The following is a 25,884-nucleotide window of genomic DNA, read 5'->3' as shown; positions in this document are numbered from 1 at the left end:
GATGAGCGATGGAACAAGTGTGTTACCGAGTGGACGCCGCGAGATAGGAAGCGTGGAATAGGGAGATCAGACAGAAGGTGGAGAGAAGAGATCGAGAAGTTTGCAGGAGTGAGTGGCAGAAAATGGCACGGTCGTGTGATTCAAGCAATGCCATGAAGGAGCAGTGGACTCAGGATGGCTGATTTGATTGATTAAAGTATTGGATATGCTGAGGTATGGTTGTAATATTTTTGCAGCTTTGTCTGTATTATGGTGTGTGCATATAATTTTTATGTCTGTGTAAGAAGAGATTTGTATTTTTGAGGTGTCAGGTGGTACCATGTTCTTAAAGTTTCTGGTGTGTAATGATTGGCCATTATAAGACACATAGGCATTTCTACTTGCCAGATAATTGGCCAGCCATCTTTTGGTATTGTTATGCATATCTATGTTATATATTTTGTTTGTGAGACTGTGACAGGGGGTGGTATTGAAAGCTTTACAAATGTCTAGTGTCATGAGACGTGTTCTGTGTGGGAGTTATCTGAACTGATACCATCAAAACCTCTGTGTGAAGTTTATCAGAAGAGTGGTGTAGTGGTCTAAAATTCATTAAGTGGGGTACGTGGAGTGATGAGTTGATATGAGGCATTCTGTGACTTTGGAAGGGGTGCAAAGAAGTGTGATGCTAAAAATGTTAGGTCTTTCTTGAGTTTGGGGATAGCGATAAATTTCCCATGCTTCTAGGCCTGGGGTATATTGGATGTATGCCATGTGGTCTAATATAATTTAGGTGGATGTTACTTATGTTATCAGGGCCACTAGCAGACGAGTGTTTGAGGTTATGAATTACATGCTTCATCTGGCTGTCTATGAAGGGTGTGTAGTCTAGGTCTGTGGGGAAGTCTTTCTTATGTTGAATGATGTGTCGGTCATGAGGGATGAGATGACTTATCTGTGCAAAATTATTTATGAACGTGTTTGCTTGTTGTCCGTTTAAGGATAAGTTGACTCTAGTTGTAGTTATTACAGTGTGAGAGCTTGTTGTATTAATTTTGGATTGTGTAATTCTGTTGGATGTCTTGTATATTTTTTTTATGTTTGTTTCATTAACAAGTGTGTCGAGACAAACACTAGCTTGTAGTAGTAAGAGGAAAGGAATAGTTGCCTGTTGTCAGCTCTCCTTGTGTTAAAAAGTGAAGGAAATACAATGTTGATAGAGGTCTCGGACACAGTCCAAGGGTCAAGTGTCAGCCCCTAGGGACTGCATCTCCAGACAGAAGGTACAACACGCTATACTAACATGTTTGTAGATAATGCAAAAATCATAAGAAGAATGAACAATAAGTGAGATTTCAAAAGGTTCTAAGAAGATCTAGAGAATGTGTATAAGCATGGGCTCAAATATGAAAGAGGAATTTTACACAAAAGTGCAAAGTGCTGGAAATTAGTAAAAAGTCAGATCAATTACTCAATGGAAAAATATTTAATTACTAAAGATAGGGTTGATGAAAGAGTATTATGATGGTTTGGACACATGGAAAGAATAAGTGAAGAAAGATTAGTAAAAGAGATGTAGAAGGCAGAGGTGGAAGGAGTGAATATGAGGGGGCGTCCTAGGATGAGATGGATGGATGGGGTGAAAGGGGAATTACAAAAGAGAGGAATGTCTGTGGAGGAAGGACGGGAGAGAACAGAAGATAGGGGTGAATGGAGAGGGTTTGTGTATGGATGATGCTGTGATGCATGAGGGGGAGTGGGTGGGGGACGGGGGGTGAGGAAGTATGTATAAGAAAAAAAATTGACGCAGCCCGAAGGAATTTCTCCCCGTCTTCTCCTTTTCTGCATGGGGGGACGGAGAGGGGGGGGGGTCGCCGAATTTATGAAGTAGCCTTGCTGTGGATGTGTTGTGTTTTGTGACACCGCTTCTGACCCAGGGCAGTAGACAGGATGCAGGGATGACCCGTCATCCAGGAGGTGCCAAGATAAGAGGGAGGGTGGAGGGGAGTGGAATATATAGGAAATGGAATGGGTGGGAGTGGTTTCTATGCCTTTTCCTTTTTGGCTACCCCCCATGTAGGGGGAAAAAGCCTTTGGTATATGTATGTATGTACTAAAGTAAAAGAGGATGAGGATCTGGGAATGGTCTTGTATGCCTTATTGCATAATAAAGATAGCAAGGGAATTGTTGGTGAAACAGATTTTGACTAACATAATATAATTTTTGCACTACATAAATGAGAGATGGTGGAAAAGTAAATACAGTGTCTGGTATGCCTTAAATCAGAATATGTAGGAAGTGTGGCCAGGGAAATCTTCGCTAATGATACCTTTATTGTAACCCATTAGTACCTGCCACATGGTCTGCTGCCTTGCAGTAACACACATTAATGGGAAATGCTTCAGGAGTAAACTTCAAGGAAAAATCAGGAGTTGGAGTCCCACAGGCAATTCGCTGTTGTATAACAACATTGCTCTGGCAATTCATATGACGCTGCTGGTGCCAAACTGTAATAACTTTGCTGTTCCTTTAGATTCATGAGTGACATGAAAGGGGGTCCTGTAGCCCGGGTGACTGCTGGTCCTCTATATCAGCTTGCCCTGTCTTGCGCCCTGCAGGGGTACCATGTCCATGATCAACATTGGCTGATGGAGGCCATCAAAGCAAGTGTGGTTTCCACATAGAGAGTAAAATAAAGACAAAATTGAGATGATTCAAAGAGCAGCAACTGAATTGGTTCCCAACTTTGAATATAATTAAAAATACTAGGCTTGTGATCAGTGGCGGTTCTTCCTATGGGCGGTCGCCCAGGGCGGCACTTGGGAGGGGGCGGCATTGGCCCCTTCCAAATGCAGATCAAACCATGAGCGCCTGAGTCTATCTATACCGAATGTATAAAAGTCCCATAAAAGGAGAGAGAGAGAGAGAGAGAGAGAGAGAGAGACGGACTTTGACGCGTACGATACTCGTAACGAGGAGAGAGAGAGAGGGAGAGAGAGAGAGAGAGAGGGTGGGGCTTTAACGCGTACAATACTCGTAACACATTACTGGTGACAGCGTCAATGCTCCACACTCTGCTTAACATCCTTGTGAGTGGCATCAGAGGTAAGTGAAATTTAAGGGTGTGTTATACTCTCTTTTGTTCTTTTTATCCTATTTTTTTCCACGCAACTATTCAATCTACTGTCTATTTGGGGTTGTGAATAAGTGGTGTGATGGATGAATCCTCATTTATTCAAGGTGAGAAAAGAAAAAAATTGTGGAAGGGGGGCGCCGAAGGTGAGGTTCGCCCAGGGCGCCATGTAGGCTAAGTCCGCCACTGCTTGTGATCATAGAAAAAAAGAAGAGAAAGAAGGGATTTGCTAGTAGTATTTAGGTCATTAAAGGAAAAAAATAAATGACAGAGAAGATGTTATGGTCTGTGACAAAAGAGTTATGAGGACATGGGAAAAACTTTAGAAAAGACTTGTCCATAAGTGTCTAGAAACAGTTTTTCATATACAGTATATGCACCAACTTCTAAAACAACTTAGTAATGAAATAACTCAAGTTAAGATGACACTGCACTTGTAAGAGGAGGGATTAAGGAAGTTAGTGGTGGAGTTTGGGAAGATGTGCGAAAGAAAGAAGTTGAAGATAAATGTGGGTAAAAGTAAGGTGATGAGATGTACAAAGGGAGAATGTGGCAGCAAACTGGAAGTGAATATTGAGAGATTGGAGGAAGTGGATATTCTTAGATACTTGGGTGCGAATGTGGCGGGAAAGGGAATAGAGGTGGAGGTAGAATGTAGATTGAGAGAAGCAAGTAAATTCTTTGGTGGATTGAAAAGTGAAATGAGAAATAGACATTTAGGAATTGATGCTGGGAGAAGATTGTATGAAGGAGTGATTGTGCCAACAGGACTGTATGGGGCAGAAACATGGAACATAAGAGAGGAGTTTGAATGTGTTTGAGATGAGGTGCCTGAGAAGTATTATAGGGTTACTAGGCTGGATAGAGTGAGAGACAAGAAGTTGAGGAGGAGAATGGAGGTGGAAAGGGAGTTGGGAGATAGGGTTGATGAAAGAGTATTGGGATGGTTTGGACACATGGAAAGAATTAGTGAGGAAAGATCAGTAAAAGAGTTGAGGAAGGCAAAGGTGGAAGGAGTGAACATGAGGGGGTGACCAAGGATGAGATGGATGGATGGGCTAGAAGGGGCATTGGGAAAGGGGAATGTCTCTTGAGGAAGGATGGAAGAATACAGAAGAGAGAGGTTAATGGGGAATGGATGTGTATGGATGATGCTGTTATGCATGGAAGGGGATGGGAGGGTGAGGGAGTATGTGTGAAAACAATTCGACACAGCCCGAAGGGATTTCTCCTCATCTCTTTTTCTGCATGAGGGGGGGGGGAGAGGGGAGGTCGCCGATTAAATGAAGCGGCCTTGCCGTGGATGTGCTGTGTCTTGCTACACTGCTTCTGACCCATCATCCAGGAGGAGCCAAGATAAGAGGGAAGGAAGGGGGTGAATGGGAGTGGAGTATGTGGGTATGGAATGGGTGGGAGTGGATTTTGTGCCTTTGTTTTTTGGCTACCTCCCTTGTTAGGGGAAAAAAGCCTTTGGTATATATATATATATATATATATATATATATATATATATATATATATATATATATTTATATATAAGATCACAAGCGAATTTAGAGGTAGATATGATAATTGGAGAAAAAGAGGGGCCCATGAGTTTAACAACTTTACTGTTAATTATATTGTGTTAAGGGGAAACTGGTTCTCTCATAGAACGCGTCCCCTCAGTGGTTTAAAACACGCTTCGTTGTATTTCACACATTACACGATTGGGTTTATTTGAGGTACGTGATTGGGGGTAAACTTATATCACTTCCGAATCACGACTCGCTATCACTTTTGGTCAGGACATGAACTACGTAAACAGGGAATCACGAGGTATTCGTCCCAATAAATTCACATGGTGCACACTTCAAATACAGTGTTCATGAGCATCACATTATAAAATTTTCTAAAGTTACTAAATCCTGTAACCTTAGAAACTAGAAAGAGAGAAAAGAATGAAAACGCACAAATACAAGCGCAATATGCCGGCCAGCCCCAAAGTTCACAACACTTCAAAGTTCAAAGTAACGTTTGGAATACTTTTTAATACATACCGAAATGAGTAAAAGCAGCAACGACTGCAACAACACTGTAGGAGAGAGGCCAAACGCAGAGTATGGGATCCAATATATTTAACGTTTCGCCCAGTAGGGCTTCGTTATTTCTGAAGAAGCCCTGCTGGGCGAAACGTTAAATATATTGGATTCCATACTCTGCGTTTGGCCTCTCTCCTACATAACGAAATGTTCACACAATATATATTTTTTAAAGACGCCGCAACCAATTTTATTGGTGGCTAATGAAACGAAATCGAAATGAATATATAATTGATTTAACACAGACAAAATAACGTGCAACTCTCAAGGTGCAATTAAAACTGCCCGCTTGGGGGACACCAAGCTAGGCGGAACTCTCGAATGAGCGAGCATAATATATGGTTCATATTTAAATGCATATATATAAGATACAAATAATATATACAAAAATAAATATGCAATGTTTCAAGTATACTATATTGTCCGACCGAGCGCCGAACGCCTAGTGACCTTCGACCTCTCGTTGCCAATGGTCTACGGGAGGTACAACCTCATCTTAACTGAGGTGAAAATTTTAAAACATAACATAAGAATAAAGGAGACTACAAGAGACCACAAGGCCTACACTAGGCAGTTCCATGTCACGATATACATACGTATAACAGATAATCCCCATATATGGGTATTATGGGTAATACACCAGAACCAATGCTCATGACAGAGAAGTCGCCAGATGGTAAGTTAAAGGATTAATAATGAAAATTATATATCGGTAACTCAACATTCCTGGAGAGGGTAGTAATTATGCTTGGTCCTATATGGTGTCGAATCCCTTACATAATGTTTTATGTAATATTTTCGTATATATAAATAAAAATATAGGCCATTCTGTCTAAATGGAAAAAGTAAAGTTGTATAATTTGTTATACATCCTTTTATACACTAAGCATTCTAGAATACTGATTTAATCATACAGGTTAACATGTTTAATTGCTGTGTCTCAATATTAGTCCTAATTCTATTTATGAATTCACTAAATTAACCTAGATCGTAACCACATGCCTACATTAATTTGTAATAAAAGAAACCATCTCTCTCGGAATCTATTCCCTACACCCTCTTGGCGGCAAAGGAGCATGTCTGGTTACAATTATACATTGTCAATCAGGGATTGCCTCAATCTAATCCCCTTTCAGGCTACTTGTATCATAGGACCTACTGAGGGTGACTCATTCTCGTCAATGGTTTCTCCACCTATTATGGGTGTTGGCTCTCGGTGATGGATTTCTAAGGGAACTAGTTTGTCCAGGGTTCTACTAATCATCCCGTTGCATAACACATCTACAATGCATACATTATATTCCACATCCTGATATAGCTTAACAATACATCTTAATGGGCACTGATGTTGTGGTCAAAGTATCTTTACTATCACTACCTGAAAAACGCCTCTGTCGGAACTTATTCCCGACAGGGACATAGAGCGGGGCGAGGGGTCGCGTAACACATACATCTTCTACATCTAAATATAGCTTAACAATATGTCCTAATGATAACTGATGTGGTCAAAGTCTCTTCACCATCACCACATTAAAAACATCTCTGTCGGAGTGTATTCCCGACAGGAACAGAGAGCGGGGGGAGGGGTCGCCGATTAAATGAAGAGGCCTTGCTGCATTGCTTCTGACCTAGGGCAGTGGGAAAGAATGCCCATTCATCCTCAGGAAGCTAAAATGAGTGGGAGGGAAGGGTGGTGGATGGAAGTGGAATGGGTGCGTGCTTTTTTACTTGGCTCCCTCCCGTATAAGAAAAAAAATGGTATGTACATAGATAGAAAAAACAATAAGAAATTCAGATCCAAATTTGGCCTTCTTGAGCGTTCATTTATATGCATGTTAATTTCTGTTAATTTTTCACATATTGTCACTTAACTGATTCTATAGTGACTTATGTATTATCTAATGACATGTTGTCTTTAATCTAAAAATATATGAATATTTTTCAATGAAGGTCATGGGAAATATTTAGGTTGTGGGAAAGAGAACCAGAATTCATAATTGTGACGTCAGAAGGGCGCCAACCAATCAAACTCTGGTTTTCATCCAACATTCAGAGGAAGCCGCACGTGTAAACACTTGGTAGACGCGAAGAAATCATGCGTTCGGGAGCGTTAGAAAAATCACATTTTTGGGGTAAGTAAAACAAAATTATATTCCTCGGGCAATAAACTAAGTAGTTTAGGCATTAGAGATAATATAGGGAAATTGTATAACCTATTGTATGTCTAAGAAACACAGAAAAGAAGCTGGAATTTATCGGTAGAGATGGGTGGAGACCAGTGAATGCAACTGCTCTCATACAAGCAAAGTAAGATTGGCGCGAAATAGCCACGGTATGAGGCGCAATGAAAATGTGAAATTTAAAGTAGCATTGAGTCTAGCTCAGATGTTATTAGTTATGCTATAAAAACGTAAATGTGAGGAAAGGGAATTTGAATCCTGATCATCAAATGCTTAGTACATGATTTTAGATCCGTCGGCTTTTTCTTGTTTTTTATATTGCTTTAATTCAAAGATTGAACCGGGTGAGCGTCTTCATGTGAAGGCGTTTTGGGAGTATATATTTGTACGTGTTGTATTAGGTGTTGGTGTAATTTAATACCGCTATTCTGAACAAAATAAAACGAGCTCTGCATTCTTGAAGAGTGACGCCAACGGAACGCGTCTTTCCGTTATCACTTCTAATTCTCCATTAGTGGAATCTAATTCTACACTAGTGAATAGAGAACTAAAGAAGACCAATAACTAATTATACTTTTTTCATCTAACTTGCAGTACACCTGGGCACATTTTAAAATGGGCATGTCTTTTACTGTCAGAGCTTGGGTGTGAAAACTACACTAGTAGCATTTACACTTTTTTTTTATCTGCTGGTACAGTAATTTTTCTTTTGCCCCTAAACAACACCAAGACTCAGGAGGTGGTGTTAATTTGTCTCAATTTTCAGGACCTTGTCCTTCAAACTGAGGCTGGGATATTATTACACTGCATACTAATTATAATAGGTATTCAGTTGAATTAATTGCTTTATATACAATCCACATGATAATAATGATTAAATATGCCTCAGTCATTTAGTCTAAGTCTTGGTAATTTCCATGTCGCCTTCCATGTCCCCTATCGTAGAGATGTTGATCTGTCATCAGTCCAAAACCAGAATGTTCGTGGTATGGTCCCCACATTGTAAAAGATATAAGCAAGATGTAGAGATACTAATTGTACAAGGATTACAAAGGGGGAGCATGCCGACAGGAGACCTTTTGGTCCATATCTAGGTCGGATGCGAAAAAAATCATAATAAAATAATAAATAAAAACTATAATAATGTAAATAACAAATAAAATACATAAATAAATGCATAGGTCATAATTAAATGGGTTACCAGCCTGGCAGATAGACTGACCATACAAGGAAAGATTAAAAGCACTGTATGTGCCAGCTTTGAAATATTGAAGAAAAAGAGGCCATATGATTAGTGTTAAGGTCACTAAAATGGATAGACTATTGACAGATCTTTTTGATTAGATATAGAGAGGCTTTAATGGGTCATGAGAATATTTTAATGAAGACATTATTCTAAAGGATGTGAATAAATGGTTATCCATATAGATGCATAAATATGTTGAGTAGCTTAGGTGATAGTCAGTTCATCACATTAACTGAATTGTAAATATGGTATTTGTGAATTTTTGTGAGATGGGCGAGATGGTTAGGTTAGGTTTCATGAAAAAATTGTGAGATAAAACTTCACAAATTAACAAAATATAAATTTGAAATCAAGGATATTGACTAAGTTGGAACCATACATGAATTTGAGGCTAGGTATGATAAATTTGAGAGTTTGATACAGGACCCAACTTGTTGCTCCTCTCCTGTATACTACAATTAGGTTAAGTACACACTCTTACATCTTGTTCTAGGATAGGATTGATGTTTTGATACATTGTCTTTCGTTGGAGCCACTTCAGTTATTTGTACAATTGTTTTCCATCAGCTGTCACCCTTGATTCTGATCACAAGGAGTACAAATGGGAGGGAACTGCTACAGAGAACACAGAAGATGGCACAGTCACAACACACACACTATATGTCAGACAGGTAAGATGTGTATAGGTGAGTTTATGAAATAAGTGTTAAATATAAACTTATATGGCACTTGTTGAAAATGAAGACAATGCTGTGAAAGATTGTTGCGCTCACTAGTAATGATTTATTCATAAACTTGGCAGTCAACCACTTTTGCAACTTTCCCTCTTCCTTCCCCCTACTTACTTCTTCCCCCTCCCCTTTTCTTCCACTTTGCTCCTTCCCCCTCCCCTTTTCTTCCACTTTGCTCCTTCCCCCTCCCCTTTTCTTCCACTTTGCTCCTTCCCCCTCCCCTTTTCTTCCACTTTGCTCCTTCCCCCAAGTTTTTCCTCCCTTCTTACCACTTCCCTTACTCATTATTCCTCCCCCCCTCCCCTTTAATTTCCACTCCTGTCTCTCCTCAAATCCTACCTTTCACTCTTCCAACCACATTTCTCCAGACTTCATGCTCTGTACCTCTCTTCATTTAACTTTCTCTTTCCTCTCTTCCCTCTTTTATCTCCCATTCCCTCCGTTCTCCCCCATCACCCTACCTTCATTCTCCCTCTTCCCTCCTTTCTCCATTTCTCCCAGCATCAATCCTTCCTCCCATTTTCCATTCTTCCTTTCCTCCCTCCTTTACTTTCCCTCTCATTTCCTCCCTTCCTCTCCACTCTACTCTCATCTTTTCCCTTCCCCTCCACTGTCATCTCTTCCCTTCGCCTCTACTCTCATCTCTTCCCTTCCCCTCTACTCTCATCTCTTCCCTTCCCCTCTACTCTCATCTCTTCCCTTCCCTGCTACTGTCATCTCTTCCCTTCCCCTCTACTCTCATCTCTTCCCTTCCCCTCTACTCACATCTCTTCCCTTCCCCTCTACTCTCATCTCTTCCCTTCCCCTCTGCTCTCATTTCTACCCTTCCCCTCTACTCTCATCTCATCTCTTCCCCTCTACTCTCATCTCATCTCTTCCCCTCTACTCTCATCTCTTCCCTCCTCTTCCTCATGCTCTATCACTTTCCTTTGTTACCCACCTTGCTTTCCTTCATTCCTCTTCTCATTGTCAATGTACATGACTTCTACATCCACTGTATAAAATTTAACTATGTTCCATGGATTAGGTTTTTACAATGGATGAATTTATCAGTATTAAAAAATGTTTACTTAACTAAGGGATTTATACTATAATTAACCTATCAAGTCTATTGTTATTCCATCAACTAATAGAATTTGTTGTTGATAGTTTAAAAGCATTTGAGAAGGACAAGTTGGTTGGAAGGAGTGGCATACTTTTTCATTCATTCTTTAATTTTCTTTTCAGGCAGTATTGTCTCCAGATGCAAAGGATGAAGCCAATGTGGTAGAAGTAGAGTGTGTAGGGTACAATGACAAGAAATACAAGTCTCCTGTATGTGTCATGACAACTGGGAGCTCGTACAATTCTGTACTTGAGGTGAGGTCATGTTTGAGGGATAAGCTCAAGGCTGAGTTTTTTAATGAAATAAGCTACTGTTCTTCGAGTCATTGTTAGGATCTTGTATCATTATATAAATTAACTTAATACATACATATACCAAAGGCTTTTTCCCCCTTACATGGTGGGTAGCCAAAAAGAAAAAGGTATAGAAACCACTCCCACCCATTCCATTTCCTATATATTCCACTCCCTCCCTCTTATGTTGGCACCTCCTGGATGACGGGTCATCCCTGCATCCTGTCCACTGCCCTGTTCAGAAGCAGTGTCGCAAGATGCAGCACATCCACAGCAAAGCTGCTTCATAAATTCGGCAACCCCCCCTCTCCATCCCCTCATGCAGAAAAGAAGACGGGGAGAAATCCCTTTGGGCTGCGTTGAATTTTTTCTCATACACACTTCCTCACCCACCATCCCCCACCCACTCCCCCTCATGCATCATAGCATCATCCATACACAACCCTTCTCCATTCACCCCTAATACAGAGTTAAATAATAAAACAATCATCATATGAGTTGGTTTACATGTTTGTAAATGGTAAATTGAAACTGAAAGAAATAAAGGTAATGGTGAGTAGTGGTTTTTGAAGAGGCTTCAGCTTCAGCAGAAGTAGTGAAAGTTTCCCATCAGTCTTCATCACATAGGGTCGTCTGACTTTTGTCACAGTGGGCCAGATAAGAGACGACAATTGCAGCCCACATAACCATTTTGTTCAATACAATACAGTGAATACACCAATAATAAGGACAACCTACATAGTACATGTATTTCAAAGGTAGAATTTATATTGTCAGCATTAAAATCATGCTTAATATTAAACCAATGTAAAGTCACAGGATTTTAATGCATACACCAAAGGCTTTCTCCCACTTACAAGGGAGGTAGCCAAAAAACAAAGGCGTAAAAACCACTCCCACCCATTCCATCCCTAACATACTCCACTCCCATCCACCCTCTTCCCTCCCTCTTATCTTGGCACCTCCTGGATGACTGGTCATCCCTGCATCTTGCCCACTGCCCTGGGTCAGAAGCAGTGTTGCAAGACACAGTACATCCACAGCAAGGCCACTTCAATAAATCAGCTACCCCCCTCTCCATCCCCTCATGCAGAAAAGAAGACGGGGAGAAACCCTATGGGCTGCGTCAATTTATTTCTCACATATACTCCCTCATCCCCCACCCAGTCCCCCTCATGCATCACAGCATCATCCATACACAACCATTCTCCATTCACCCCTATCTTCTGTCCTCTCCTGTCCTTCCTCAACAGACATTCCCATCATACATTGATGAATTTATAATGCCCTCTGAGTAGTTTATAAACAAGGAATTCCTCAATCTTCTTTTTCTTTTTTCTTCTTTTTTTTTCTTCTCCCCTCCTCCTCCTCCAAATTTGGGATGGTCTGCTCTACAACATCTTAACTGTGCCTCAAAATTGGTTGCTACTACACCCTACTGCCCACTACCTGGGTCAGAAGCAATGCAGCAAACACAGTACATACACAGCAAGGCTGCTTTACTTAATCAGTGCCGTCCTCTCATGCGGAAAATACAGAAGACTGAGAGAAATCTCTTTGGGCTACATCAAGGTATCATCCATACACAGCCATTCTCCATTCACTCCTATCATCAACTTTATCCCATTCTTATTCAACAGACATTCCCCTCTTGCTCAAAGCCTCTTACACCCCATCCATCCATCCTTGTTTGGCACCCTAAGTTCACTCCATCCACCTCTTTTTCTAATCTTTCTTCACTTGTTCTTTCCATATGTCCAAACCATCCCAATACTCTTTTATCAGCCATGGGATAGTCTGCTCTACAAAACCTTAACTGTGCCTCAAAATTGGTTGCAATACTACACCCTACTGCCTACTACCTGGGTCAGAAGCAATGCAGCACAGTACATACACAGCAAGGCTGCTTTACTTAATCAGTGCCCCCGTTCTCCTTACCTCCTCATTTCTTGCTATCCAATTTTGTAACCCCTATTTTACTTCTCACACTGCATCTTGAACACATTTAAAGGTCAGATATCAACAGATATACCATTCGCTAAAAATCATCTTATTGCTCGAAAAAGTACTTTTTAAAAGCATACAAATAAAGTTTTTACCTATTACAGAAGAATTTATTCAGAAAATTCACTTTTAATTGCGCCTCGCATACCACTTTTCCGAAGTCTAGTTATTCAGAATAACAATATTGTTTGTTTGGCAACTGTGACGTCACGAACGCGGAATTCCCCGAAGCGCACGGGCGGAATGTTTCGAATAGCAGACGACGCAATGAAATGAAGACAAAACTGATTTTTGCCAAATTTGATAAGATGTAGATGGTGGAATTATATAGAATACTGTTAGTATGTTTTTTTATGTACATTAAACTGTAAATACAAAAAGTTATTGAAGTCTTGATATCTGACCTTTAAAGGTCAGATATCAAGACTTCAATAACTTTTTGTATTTACAGTTTAATTTACATAGAAAAACATACTAACAGTATTCTATATAATTCCACCATCTACATCTTATCAAATTTGGCAAAAATCAGTTTTGTCTTCATTTCATTGCGTCGTCTGCTATTCGAAACATTCCGCCCGTACGCTTCGGGGAATTCCGCGTTCGTGACGTCACAGTTGCCAAACAAACAATATTGTTATTCTGAATATCTAGACTTCGGAAAAGTGGTATGCGAGGCGCAATTAAAAGTGAATTTTCTGAATAAATTCTTCTGTAATAGGTAAAAACTTTATTTGTATGCTTTTAAAAAGTACTTTTTCGATGATTTTTAGTGAATGGTATATCTGTTGATATCTGACCTTTAAATCCCTTTCTGCCTCTCTCAAACTCAGTCTTTGCCCCATAAAGTGTTGTCAGCACAATCACCATTTCATATAATTTCTTTCCATCCATTCCCAGATGCATATTTCTTGTAACCTTTTTGCATTCACTTGAACAAAGTGGGATAAAACTGCCAAGAAAATGGGAAATCTGTGGTGAAACATTGCTCATGTGAACTGTGCTTTAATGGAAGGGAGAATTCTGATGGCAGTACATAGAAGAAAAGGGAAGCAATCATCATGGATGGTGGTTAAGCTGTGGTTACACTAGCCAGTGGGATGGTTGGAGTCCTACTGAATCGTTGAATCAAACCATTCCATTGACTAGTCTAACTGTAACTTTAGGGTGGACCTGCCTTACCCTGAAAATCAGTTTATGGTATTGCATAGTAATGTAACTGTCATAACTAAAAGACCCCCTGTACTAGTGCATGTCAGTCAGTCCTGGTGCTGTGAAGTTTGGGTTTTAGGTTCAGCCATTTAACTTGATATGGTACAGAGTAGTCTTGTGGAAATTTTGATTGGGTTGTTAGTGTTTCTGGATTTTACAGATTTTGCTGGAGGACCAGGAGGCAACGTTCCGTCTGACCAGGGGAAGTGGACCCTTGACACTAATTGGCTCCCATCAGACAGAGATGACTCTACTTGGGGAAGATGGTTTAGATGAGGAGGAGGAAGAGGATGGGGCAGATGATGAAGAGTTGGATGAAGAGGAAGTACCGGTAAGTATATGATAGTGGAGCATAGTTACTCAAGTATTCTTCAGTGCTCTGCAGCCAACACCAAACTCGACTTCAGTTATCTGTGATGTTAGCAAGACAGGGCTGGCTGCCTACCCCATCTCTATACAGTGATCCCTCGTTTTTCGCAGTTAATGGGGACCAGAACCCCCCACGTGAAAGGTGAAAAACAGTGTGGTAGGATTCGCCCCTCCAGGAATTTTCGCGTATGTGGGTACCAGAATGTTTGAAATATGTAAACAGTATTTATACATACATACATATACCAAGGCTTTTTCCCCCTTACAAGGGAGGTAGCCAAAAAGGAAAAGGCATAAAATCATTCCATCCCTGAATACACTCCACACCCCTCCACCCTCCCTCTTATCTTAGCACTTCCTGGATGACGGGTCATCCCTGCACCTTGTCCACTGCCCTGGGTCAGAAGCAGTGTCGCAAGACACAGCACATCCACAGCAAGGCCGCTTCATTAAATTGGCGACCCCACCCCTCTCCGTCCCCCCATGCATAAAAGGAGAAGACTGGGAGAAATCCCTTCGGGCTGCATCAAATTTTGCTCACATACTACCTTACCTCCCATTTCACCTCGTACATCACAACATCATCCATATACAACCATTCTCCATTCACACATATTTACTTATATAGTTAATTATAAAACCTTATACAGTAATTAACATTTATTATACAGTAATTAATGGGGATCAGTAACACTGATAGAAAAATATTAATAATTTTTTTTTCTTTATATATATAGACTTGATATTTTTACAGTATAATCAAATTATTATTTTCCATATTCCATGAGCAATTGAATGATGTATGTCCATCTCCTCATCTGTCAGTCCGTATGTCATTGATGTCACAAATGTTTTCTGATCTTAATACTTTACCTAGACTAACCTGCTTTTGCATGTAAAATCTCAAATACCATACAAACGGCATGTAATTTAGTTTTTTCCTAAAATTTTAATCAAGATCAAGATACATATAGGTCATAAAATGCATGGCTTTGTGATGTACCGATAGCGTTTTTCCGATAAAATTCCCTCTAGTGATATTATTTATCATTTTAATCATTTATCAAAACACACAAAAAAAGGCCATGGGCACTGCAGCAAGACCTAGCACTTACATAGGCCCAACAGCTAGAACTAGTTTAACTTCGGTTTTATTATTTTCTTATTGCAATTGTCTTTGACCTGAACAGTGTGCTGAAGGACAGAGATGACCCTGCATCCATGAAGTACTAAGTTGGGAAGGACAAAGAATGGGTGTAAAGGTGGATATGGGATTGGTGAAGGGTGGATGTATGCTTTAACACAATCACCCCCTTGTAAGAGGGAAAAAGGCCTTTTGGTGTATGTCTGTATCTACCTATAAAGGTAAATTTTCTCCTTACAAGGGAGATAGCAAAGTCAAAAGGCAAGCACTCACTTCCATCCATTCTACTCCCATCCACCACCCTTTCCTCCCTCTCAATTTAGCTCCTCATGGATGACAGGTCATCCCTGTATTTCGCCCACTGCCCTGGGTCAGAAGCAATGCAGCAAGACACAGCATATCCACAGGTAGGGCGCTTAATTAGTGACTTCACTCCATCCCCTTTCCATCCAGTGGTGATGCCAAGGGGGGCTTGAGGCCCTCCCAATAATGAACCAAGGCCCCCTCAGCCACCCCAGTATTGCTGTCAGAAATGCATATAGAACTTGCCTGATTTGCCAATATATTGTAGCACTGGCTTTTTTTTTTCTTTCTATAAGTGCATAGCATTATGTGAGGCATGTATGTAGTGGGTTTCCATCAAATTTGGCAACTGTGCTCCTATTTATGGTGGCAGTGACATGAAGCAATATGCAGTGGACAGAAGAAAGATCAGAAAACTGTGGTCAGCATCTCTTCTTTGTTAATAAACGTTTTCAGTTTATGGCTGGTTATATCCTTGGTGAGTGATTGTGATAATTTCATAAAATATCAAATAACTAAAGAACGTGCCATCAGCCATAATTGGTGACCCTGATGATTTAGTTTCATCCAATTCATTCTTCCACCCAAATTATACTTGGATCAACGTTGGATTGTTTTTATTTGAATTTTGATGTTGGATTGAATTATGGATTTGATTTTTAACCTCTTCCATACGGTGCCACATATGTAGGCGGCATGAGGAGCAAGTGGATATGCGAGGCTGCCATATCGGCGTCTTGATTATATTTATTGTAGTTGCCCCTGCGTAATGACATACTCTCTAAACTGTCTTCATCACATTTTCTATGGTTATCAAAATTCACGGGTGAAAGAGAGAACGATCAATATAAGCAGTGACTATATTTTATAATGCGAGTATTATTACGACACATCGTACGTCTGGCAGATAATGCTGCCCGCGAGATTTTGGCCCGAAGTGAAGAGGTTAATGTTGGGATTGAATTTTGGATTTTGATTTTGATGTTGGACTGCTTTTGGATGAGTATTATCAAGTGAACTTAGTTTTGAGGTGGATATACTTAGAAAAATGGTATTACTTTACAAAATCTCAACAGCAAATGGTATTACTTTACAAAATCTCAACAGCAAATGGTATTACTTTACAAAATCTCAACAGCAAATGGTATTACTTTACCTCAACATCGAATTAAAAAAAAAACTCGAATACATTGCAAGTATCGGGAAATGTGGGAGAAGTGGGATTTGTGGAAGGGGGAAACATTTTAAGAGATACAAGACTAAGAATTTGAAACAAAGGATGAATTTATGATGTGAGAGACTGAAAATGTGAATTTTATCCACAATTGAAATCAAAAGTTTTGTGAGATGTAAAATATCCACAGCTGAGGACTCCCACTAAATTTGCATGCTGGCTGAGTCGTGGTGCCATGCTGTCTCATTAGTACGACATACAGCAGGAGATTGCCACCTTCCTAGTGCTGATCAATTCTCTGATCTGCGGTGGCTAGCTTGCCTGGCGCTGATCACGGCACCTGAACGCCCTGAACATGATGCTGCAAGGCAAAGATATTCTTGTGACAGACATGTACATGCACATCACTTCTTTCGAGGTTAAGCTGTGCTTGTGGGAGGCTCAATTGGCTTCTGGTCAGTTTGTGCATTTGCCTTGCTGCCTGTGCCTCTGACAATGTGGACCTGGACACTTGCATAAGTGTCGTCACCTCTGCGTGAGGAATTTGCTTCCTGTTTTGCAAGAGTCAGGGTGCTGGCTGCGGACTTCAGGCTTTCCACTGCTCCCATTGACTTCCCTGTGGAAGACACCCCTGCCTCTCTGCAGATGGAGTTGGTGGAGCTGAAGTGCAACGATGAAATGAAGGCAAAGTTCCGTGATCTCGTCCTCCCTTCTAATAATTTTCAAAAATACATCGCACATGTTCAGTGCATTGTGGCCATGTTCGGCAGCACCTACTGTCGCGAACAGCTCTTCTCCAAAATGAAGTACACAAAGTTTCACCTTTGCTCCCAACTCTCAGACTGCCACTTCAATGACATTCTTCTGTTGTGTACCTCAACCATCAAGCCAGACATGGAAATACTTCTTCATGGCAAACAGCACCAGCAGTCTCATTGATTTGTAGGGTGTTCAATGCAATTCTTATATAATTTATTCAATGTGTTGTACAAAATAGTAATTCTGGGGATTTCGTTTTTCATTCTGGCCCACGGCCTCCTTCCAAACGTCATCTGGCCCTCACTCTGAAAAGGTTGCCCCGCCCCTGATCTAGTTTTGCAAAAATGTCTGTGTTCCTGTACTGTTGGTGCCTGAAAAAATATTACAGTAATTCTTGTATTTAATGTAAATATGCCTTCTTAACTTATGGTGAGAAGTATATAAAGTAAAATGAAAATACAGTGGTCCCTTGTTTATCATGGTAGATTGGTTCCAAGACCGGCCACAGTAACTGAATTTCCACGAAGTAGGGACATCATATTTACAGTATTTATTTAATGTGTATTTGGACTTTTAAAACCCTCCCTATATTGTTAACAACCCACCCATTACAGTACTCTATTAATAACAAGGACAACTGTTAAGCAAAAACACTTATTATTAAAAAAATAAAGATTGTTACTGTACTCAACATGAAAGAAGTTGAAGTAAAATTTGAATGATGGTGAGGAATTTGCTGTGCAGTAGAAATGATGAAGAAGCTGATGATGACTTCAATTGTGCAGCTGATGATTGTATTTTATGTCTCTTCAGACAGTGGTGCCCTTTCCTGCGACACCTCTTCCACTTCTTCCAAAGGTGCAACCATAGTAGTAGCAGCAGGAACTGGCTCTTTTTTGCAAGGCTGCAAAAATATTGTGATAGGAAGTTGCTGCCGCTGCTTCTTTTTCCGTTCAAAGAGCATCTTGTAGGGATTCATGACTTTGTCGACCTTGTTGCAAAATTGCACAGAACGAACCATATCGTTGTCCCATTCCTGTGACCCCCCTTTCAATTCTTTAGCCAGGTTGCAGAGCTTGGCCAGCTGTTCCAAACTCAAGACAGTTTGTTTGACATCTGTTTCTTGCTGCGTTTCTTCTTCGCTGGCCAACTTTGTCAAGTCTTTGAGGTCTGTGTTGGTTAGCGGCTTGGAGTGGCAATCTAATAACTCGTCGATGTCTCCTGTGGTCATGTCTGCAAAACTGTCACCTCCAATGATCTCTTCCATATGGGTGATATTTTTATTATGAGCTGTAACCACTCTCTTCGCCGACTTATTAAGGTGATGGCAGTCGTCTTCCTAATGTTAGCCTAGTCCTTCTTGATGTAGCAAACGGTGGATTCGTTCACGCTGAAATGACAGGCTATGGCAGCGAAAGTTCTCCCTTCATCATATCCAGAAGTTTCACCTCGGCGATCGTCGTCATTCTTTGTTTGCATTGGCTCAGTACCAGGCTTGGAAGAAGCAGCATCCTTGGGAGTCATTGCATGGGATGAAAATGCAAAGAAACTAAAAAAAAAATCACACGCAGCACAGTGTAAAGTAGTACAGTAAACCTCTCAGCGAGAAAGCTTGAAGCGAAATGGCCGAGAGAGACAAAAGAAGATGCTGCGGATCTGAGCGTCAGTCAAAGCACCAATCACAGGCCAGATTACAAAGTGGAAAGCTGTGATTCATCATCTCTCCATTGCACCAATCACAGCCCGTCTTACAACGCACTTCGTCACCGAGATGATATGCTTTGTGTTTTCTCAACAACAGGATATGCGGGTACTGTATGCACATCACATTCAAGAAAATAGATTGTTCTTTTTTGTCATGTGAGTTACAAGCTCAAATACCCCTGTATATGTTTTTTTTGCTATTTTACACTTGTTTTGTTGTTCCTAGATTAGGAAATAATATTTATTAATATTTTAATGGATTTAATGAAAAATTTTAGGTGTTCATATATCACAATTTTTCTAGAATTTCCAGAAACTCCGCAATATATTTTCCATATGTATATTTAAAAAATCCATGATAGTTGAACCGCGAAGTAGCGAGGGATCACTGTATGGTTAAAGTTTTGCCTTTATCCTTTAAATATTAAATAGGAATAAGTGACATATCTCAAACCAGTAAATATCACTGGAAAACATTTCTAATTCTAGAGGGCAGTGTTGAGTAGAAAAGCAATAGACCTACTTTATCAGCCTCTGTAGAGTGTTTTGTTGTGAAAATCTACTTGATTCCTAAAACTGTTCCAGCTAAAGCTGCTCATTGATTTGATTTGTGCTGCTGTATTGTTCCGTGTTGTTGCACGCCACTCAGTCCACCATGAACATATTTTGCAGTTGAAAAGGTAGTTATATATCTGGGTCTGGTAGTCTTGGTTGCTTAAAAAAAAAGGAGCACGAGGCCCATGCAGCTCGGCCAAAACAATAGTGCCGAATATTAGATAATTTTGTGGTGGAAGGTTAAGTTGAGAGTGGAGGATAGATGAAGAAAGGGCAGAAGGTAGGGTGGTGCTTAAAGTAAACTACTTAAAGGAGGAAGAAAAGGAGGTTTACAAGAAGCTGAGAGAGGAGTGGGAGGGAGTGAAGGAGAGTAGAACTAAGAGTGGAGGAGAAATGGTGATGGTTCAAGGAGGGAGTCACAGGGTGTGCAAAGACGGTGTACGGAACAAGGAGGATGGGAGGAAATAGGAAGGATAGTGAGTGGTGGAATGATGTAGCAAAGAAAGTTGTAAAGAGAATAGAGCTTTCACAGATTGGTTATAAAATAGGATGAGATAATCATATGAGGGGCAAAGAAAAGATAAGTAAAACATAAGATAAAGTAGGCAAAGAGGAGAGCAGATGTGCAATGGGATAAGGGTATGACAAAATTTTGAACATCAGGAAGAGGAGGTGAATCAAGTAGAGAAGAAAAGGTAAAAGGTGCAGATGGAGAGATGATAATGGAAGAGAAGGCAGTGAGGGGAAGATGGGCAGAGTATTTTAGGGAGTTACTAAATGTGAGAGAAGGGTAGGGAGGGACAGGTAGTTGCATAGGGAAGTGCCAAGAAAATGACTGTGATAAGTGAGGAGAAATAAGGAAAGGTGAGGTGAAGACAGTTATGATGAGAGCATGTATAGCACCTGGTTTGGATGGGTGTCATGCAGAATGTCTATAAAAAAAAAAAATGTACAGTGATGGTGGACAGACTGGTGAAGTTATTTAACCCCAACAGCATCAGCAGCATACATCCTATGCCACAAATTTAAAAATTTGCTAAAAACGAGCGTTATGTCAAGGGTCACATCTGTGGTAATGACCAAGTCGCCCTATCCATTGGCTCTAAAAGACATCCAAAATTTTTTATCTATTGACAAAACTGGCAACCCTGGTAGCGATTTTTCAGGGGTAACTTGGGGTATAACATCGGCCTTTAGGACATAATTTAGGCAACTCTGGTGTACGAAACGGAGTACGGGGAGGTGAAGTTGTACTTCGACAGTTAGTATGTACTCAGATGTATAGAACTGGCTATTTCGTACTGCCAATTTTCGTAATAAATGCATAATACAAAATGTGGCCAGGCAATAATGATGTGAAAGATGCTTATTAAAACATTTACCAAGACAATAAGGAACACCACAATCTTTTATCCTCCATGAAATTATGAAGAAAAAATTACCGAAAAATCAATTTACCACATAACAGTGATAAATATTTGCCAAATCCACAAAAACAATAAACATGTTTTCCGTGACTGTCAGACTATTATGGGCGACTGTACATTGGTTTGAAACATCATAAATGTAAAATTCCTTCACTCTGAAATTCTAACGAAGCCTCCCCGAAAAATACGACCTCATTCGACCCACGTGAGGAGCGAAAGTCTATAGATGTTCTACCAAACTTTCACACGCATATCTCGAAAAAATCGACCCAGTTTCTTTACTTTTAGGCAAAGATGAATCAGAATAAGCAAGATTTGTTGGTTTTACATAATTTTGAATTGATTTAAGCAATGAAAAAAAATTATTTTGGCTCCGAGACTGTACGGGTTAATGTTTGTTTAAGATAGGGTAGAGTGCTGGAGAAGTGCCTGTATAGTTCCACTCTACAAGTGAAAAGTGAGCAAATGCAAGTGTAGTAGTTTCAAAGGGATCATTTTAGGTAGTTGAAAAGGCTTATGGGAGGGTTCTGATTGAGAGGATTAGGAGAGGAACCGTAATTGGTGAGGAAGTGTGGGATTAGGACAGGTAGGGGTTGCGTGGATCAGATTTTTGTGGTAGGACATAAATTCGTACGTGAGAAAGCTTTAGGAAAAGTTAAGGATGTTTTTGGGGCCTTTATGGATTTGGAAAAGGCTTATGACTGGGTAGACATGAAGACATTGGGAGGTACTGCAGATATATGGGATAGGAGGAAAGCTGTTAAGAACAGTCGAGTTTTTACAAGAATAGTAGAGCCTGTGTTAGAATTGGAAATTGAGAAAGTGAGTGGTTTGAGGTAAAGATGGGACTTTGTCATGGATGTATTATGTTGCCTTGGCTGTTCAGTTTATACATGGATGGGGTACTGTGATAGATAAATGCAAGGGTAATGGGTTGGGGATGGGAGATGGTTAAAGGAAATGGAGAAAAATGGGAGATAAGCCAGTTGTTTGTTGATGACACTGCTCTTGTGGGAGGATCTCTATAGGTAGGGATTGAGGAAGTTGTGACAGTAGAGAAGGTGTGTGAAGATGTAGGTAAAAGTAAGGTGATGAGATGTACAAGGGGTGAAAATGGCAGCAGACTGGAAGTGAGTATTAAGGGAGAGACTGGAGGAAGTGGATAGATTTAGATAGGTGTGAATGTGGTGGGAAAGGAGTGGATGTGGCAGTAGAATGTAGATTTAGAGAAATGAGTAAATGCCTTGGTGGATTAAAAAGTGTAACAAGAAATGGACATTTGGGAGTGGATACTAAGAGGAGATTGTGTGGATTGATTGTGCCAACAGCACTATGTGGCAGAAACATGGAACATAAGAGTGGAGGAATTTGAAAATATTTGAGATGAGGTGACTGAGAAGTATGATAGGGGTTACTAGGGTGGATAAAGAGGAATGTGTAGGTGAGGAGAAGAACGGAGGTGGAAAAGGAGTTGGGATGTAGGGTTGATGAAAGAGTATTGGGATGGTTTGGACACATGGAAAGAATGAGTGAAGAAAGATTAGTAAAAGTAGTGTGAAGGCAGAGGTAGGAGTGAACGTGAGGAGCTAACTGAGGATGAGATGGATGGATGGGGGTAATAAGGGCATTGGAAAAGAGGGGAATGTCTATTGAGGAAGGACAGAAGAAGATAGAGGTGAGTGGAGAATGGTTATGTATAGATGATGCTGGTGCATGAAAATGAGTGGGTGGGGGGTAAAGGAGTGTGTGAAAAAATATTGATGCATCCTGAAGGGATTTCTCCCAGTCTTCTCTTTATCTGCATGGGGATGAAATAGGTGGGAGTTGGGGGGGGGGGAATCACTGATTTAATGAAGCTGCCTTGCTGTGGATGTGCTGTGTCTTCCTCCAGTGCTTCTGACCCAGAGCAGTTGGCAAGATGAAGGGATGACCCATCATCCAGGAGGAGCAAAGATAAAAGGGAGGGAGGGGAGGTGAATGGGAGTGGTGTTTGGGGATGAAATAGGTGGGAGTGGATTTTGTGCCTTTGTTTTTGTTGCTACTACCCTTGTTAGGGGAAGTATAAGTACGTATCAGTTAGTAAAAAAAAAATCCGTATGATTCAGCTGTTTGTTTATAGCCGACTTGTTTTCTCTTTTATACTGAAAATAAAAGCTAAAAGTTGTGAGTAGCAGGCTGATATTAGAGAAGGGGTATCAGGTTGACGTTGAACTTTGGGGTATTGGGACTGAAAAAGTTTAGGAACCAGTGGTTTATGGTGTACAAGTACATGTGTAGTTCTTCATGGGGAGTACATCAATAGATACATATGCAGTTCAAAAAAATTGGGAAATAGGAACTCGGCATGAAATAAAACTTGCAAAACTAGCAATAAGAGTTTTTAATCAAATGAAAGCTTAAAACTATGAAGTGATACCTGGTATTGCAGTGAATGTAGAAAGGAATGGCTCCAGGCTACCACTTCGAGTTTCAGCTTTTCCTGAAAGATTCATCCTGGTAAGTAGAACCAAGGAAACTAAGTGCATACTGCATTTTTCAGAACATCTTCAATATTCTTTATGGTGAGGATGCAAGCTCTGTTTTTATGAAATGCAAAGAATGATACATAGGAACAAGAGCAAGGTTTAGGGGAGATGTTGAAAAATACACAGACATGACAGAATTGAATAGACACAAAAAATTGTTTAATTTATCAAAGAAGCAATTGATACAATTAAAGTGCTTATAAATGGTTCCCGTCTGGGGTATTGGCTGCAAGTTATTGTGGCAGAGTAGCATGCAGTTGATACTTTAGGGTCTATATGGGGTGCCCCTATGGACCAGAGCCATACATCATTTGTCTGTGATAGAGGAAAACTGTTCATAGAGAAATGATGACACTTTTATACAACGACTGTCCCTCCATTATGCTGTCCCCCAACCCCTTGTTACTGTCCTGTACCATTTCTCTGAATATTCATTTTATTTATTTTTTGCTTACCCTGTGGTGGGGGAAGAGAATGCTACCACCAAGTCTTTCCACTTGAGTCATAAGAGGCGACAAAAAACGGGATGGAGGATGGGATTAAGAGTCCTGCTACCTGTAGCCCCAAAGGGGACATTCCTAAAAAAAAAAAGTAAAAGCATAAGATGGTCTGGGAGTTTTCCAACCAGTACCCTAAGGTTTGGGTCTTTTAAGGGGGTCGTCGCGATAAATTTCCGAAAAAAATCGAAATATTCGAAAAAAAATCCCTGTCATCTAGTGGCCTTTGGCAAGCCAGTCCTGAAATATTTCAGCGAAATACCAAAAAATAAAGGAGTTATGGCTATTTTTCTGCCCCCCACCCCCACTTTCTAGTACACTTTCGCTGCACAAATGTTCGATTAAGTTATTTCATCGCAATAAAAATGGCACAAATGCGTTGTATTTTGTTATTTACTAATATAGACTACTTGGAAACACATCCTAGTCTGCGATCTGTTCACTCGGTACGTAAGTTGAGCGAATCATTGTGGAGAGAAATCGAATTCTCGTTCCTTGGAGATAGATAGATATATATAGAACTTTTATTTACTTTTATTTGAAGCTATAATCATTTCAAGAATGCCTAAACATTCGAAGAAGAAGCGTGTGTTTCATGAAAGCTAAGAAACTGAATAAAATCATTGAGATACTGGTGACGACTCATAGCAGTGACCTTGAACAGTGCTGCTGCTGCGCCAGCCCGCGACGCGCGAAGCGGGACATGTGTTAACCCTTCCTCCGCCCCCCTTATCCTCGTTTCTCACATGACGCCACCGCAACCATCGAGCATACGTTTCATACATCACGAGACTACAAATGACGCTCCGTGTGCTTTTTTTTCATCACGAGCGACTGTCATTGATCATAACTTTGGAAGGACACATAATCTTCTTTCTCACTTGGTTAGAGTCAATTCCATCATTACAAAAGCACTTGAACAAGACAAAAACGTTGATTCATTGCCAAATAAAGTCTATCTATCTCTATCTAACTATCTTTCAGCTCCGATTTCAAGCCGGGGGGTTTTATTAAGCAAACCTGGAGACAATGAGAGACGTCACTTCCTGAAACCCTCGCCTTCTGACCTCCTGATACCTCGTAAAACGGGGGATCAGGTACCAGCTACACTTTATAATAACATGTGAATGACATAGAATTCATGAAGATTGGCGCAGAGAAAAAAAATCGAAATGAAAAATACAAAAAAATGCAAGGAAATGTATTTTGAACTTCAAAGCTCAATATCTCAAAACTACCCTTTTCTCTACATTTTTTCTATCTCCTCCGTAACTACTCGGGCGATTTTAATGGGGTTTGGATCATTTGAAAGCTGAATAAATTTGCAAACTTTTTATTGTGGGGATTTTTTTTTTCATGATAGAAGTTGATATATTGCATTTTGAAAAAAAATATGACACGTTTCAAAAATTCTTTCTCCTAAACAAAGAGGAAATTCCAAAAACGCCACAATGATTTTTTA

At 40.3% G+C, this 25,884-nt stretch overlaps 1 protein-coding gene across 2 annotated transcripts in view; it reads left to right on the top strand.

Annotated features, from left to right (window-relative positions):
- The first annotated feature begins 7,186 nt into the window (after nt 1-7,186).
- Nucleotides 7,187-25,884, top strand: part of LOC143029694 (mitotic apparatus protein p62-like) — a 41,423-nt gene continuing 22,725 nt past the window's right edge. The window contains exons 1-5 of one of the 2 annotated variants that reach the window (XR_012966865.1): nt 7,187-7,326; nt 9,188-9,291; nt 10,579-10,710; nt 14,126-14,296; nt 23,829-23,896. Coding sequence is in view for 1 of the 2 variants with exons in the window: in XM_076192533.1 (XP_076048648.1) it covers nt 7,290-7,326; nt 9,188-9,291; nt 10,579-10,710; nt 14,126-14,296 (444 nt within the window). In the remaining variant the exon portion in view is untranslated. The remainder of the gene's footprint in view (nt 7,327-9,187; nt 9,292-10,578; nt 10,711-14,125; nt 14,297-23,828; nt 23,897-25,884) is intronic. The other variant, XM_076192533.1, reaches the window with a different exon arrangement.

The sequence above is a fragment of the Oratosquilla oratoria genome, chromosome 11, assembly GCF_046742065.1.
Source record: "Oratosquilla oratoria isolate Oo_2021 chromosome 11, ASM4674206v1, whole genome shotgun sequence".
Lineage (NCBI taxonomy): Eukaryota > Metazoa > Arthropoda > Malacostraca > Stomatopoda > Squillidae > Oratosquilla > Oratosquilla oratoria.
Note: the sequence above shows the minus strand (reverse complement) of the source record. Positions and strands in the feature narration are given on the sequence as shown.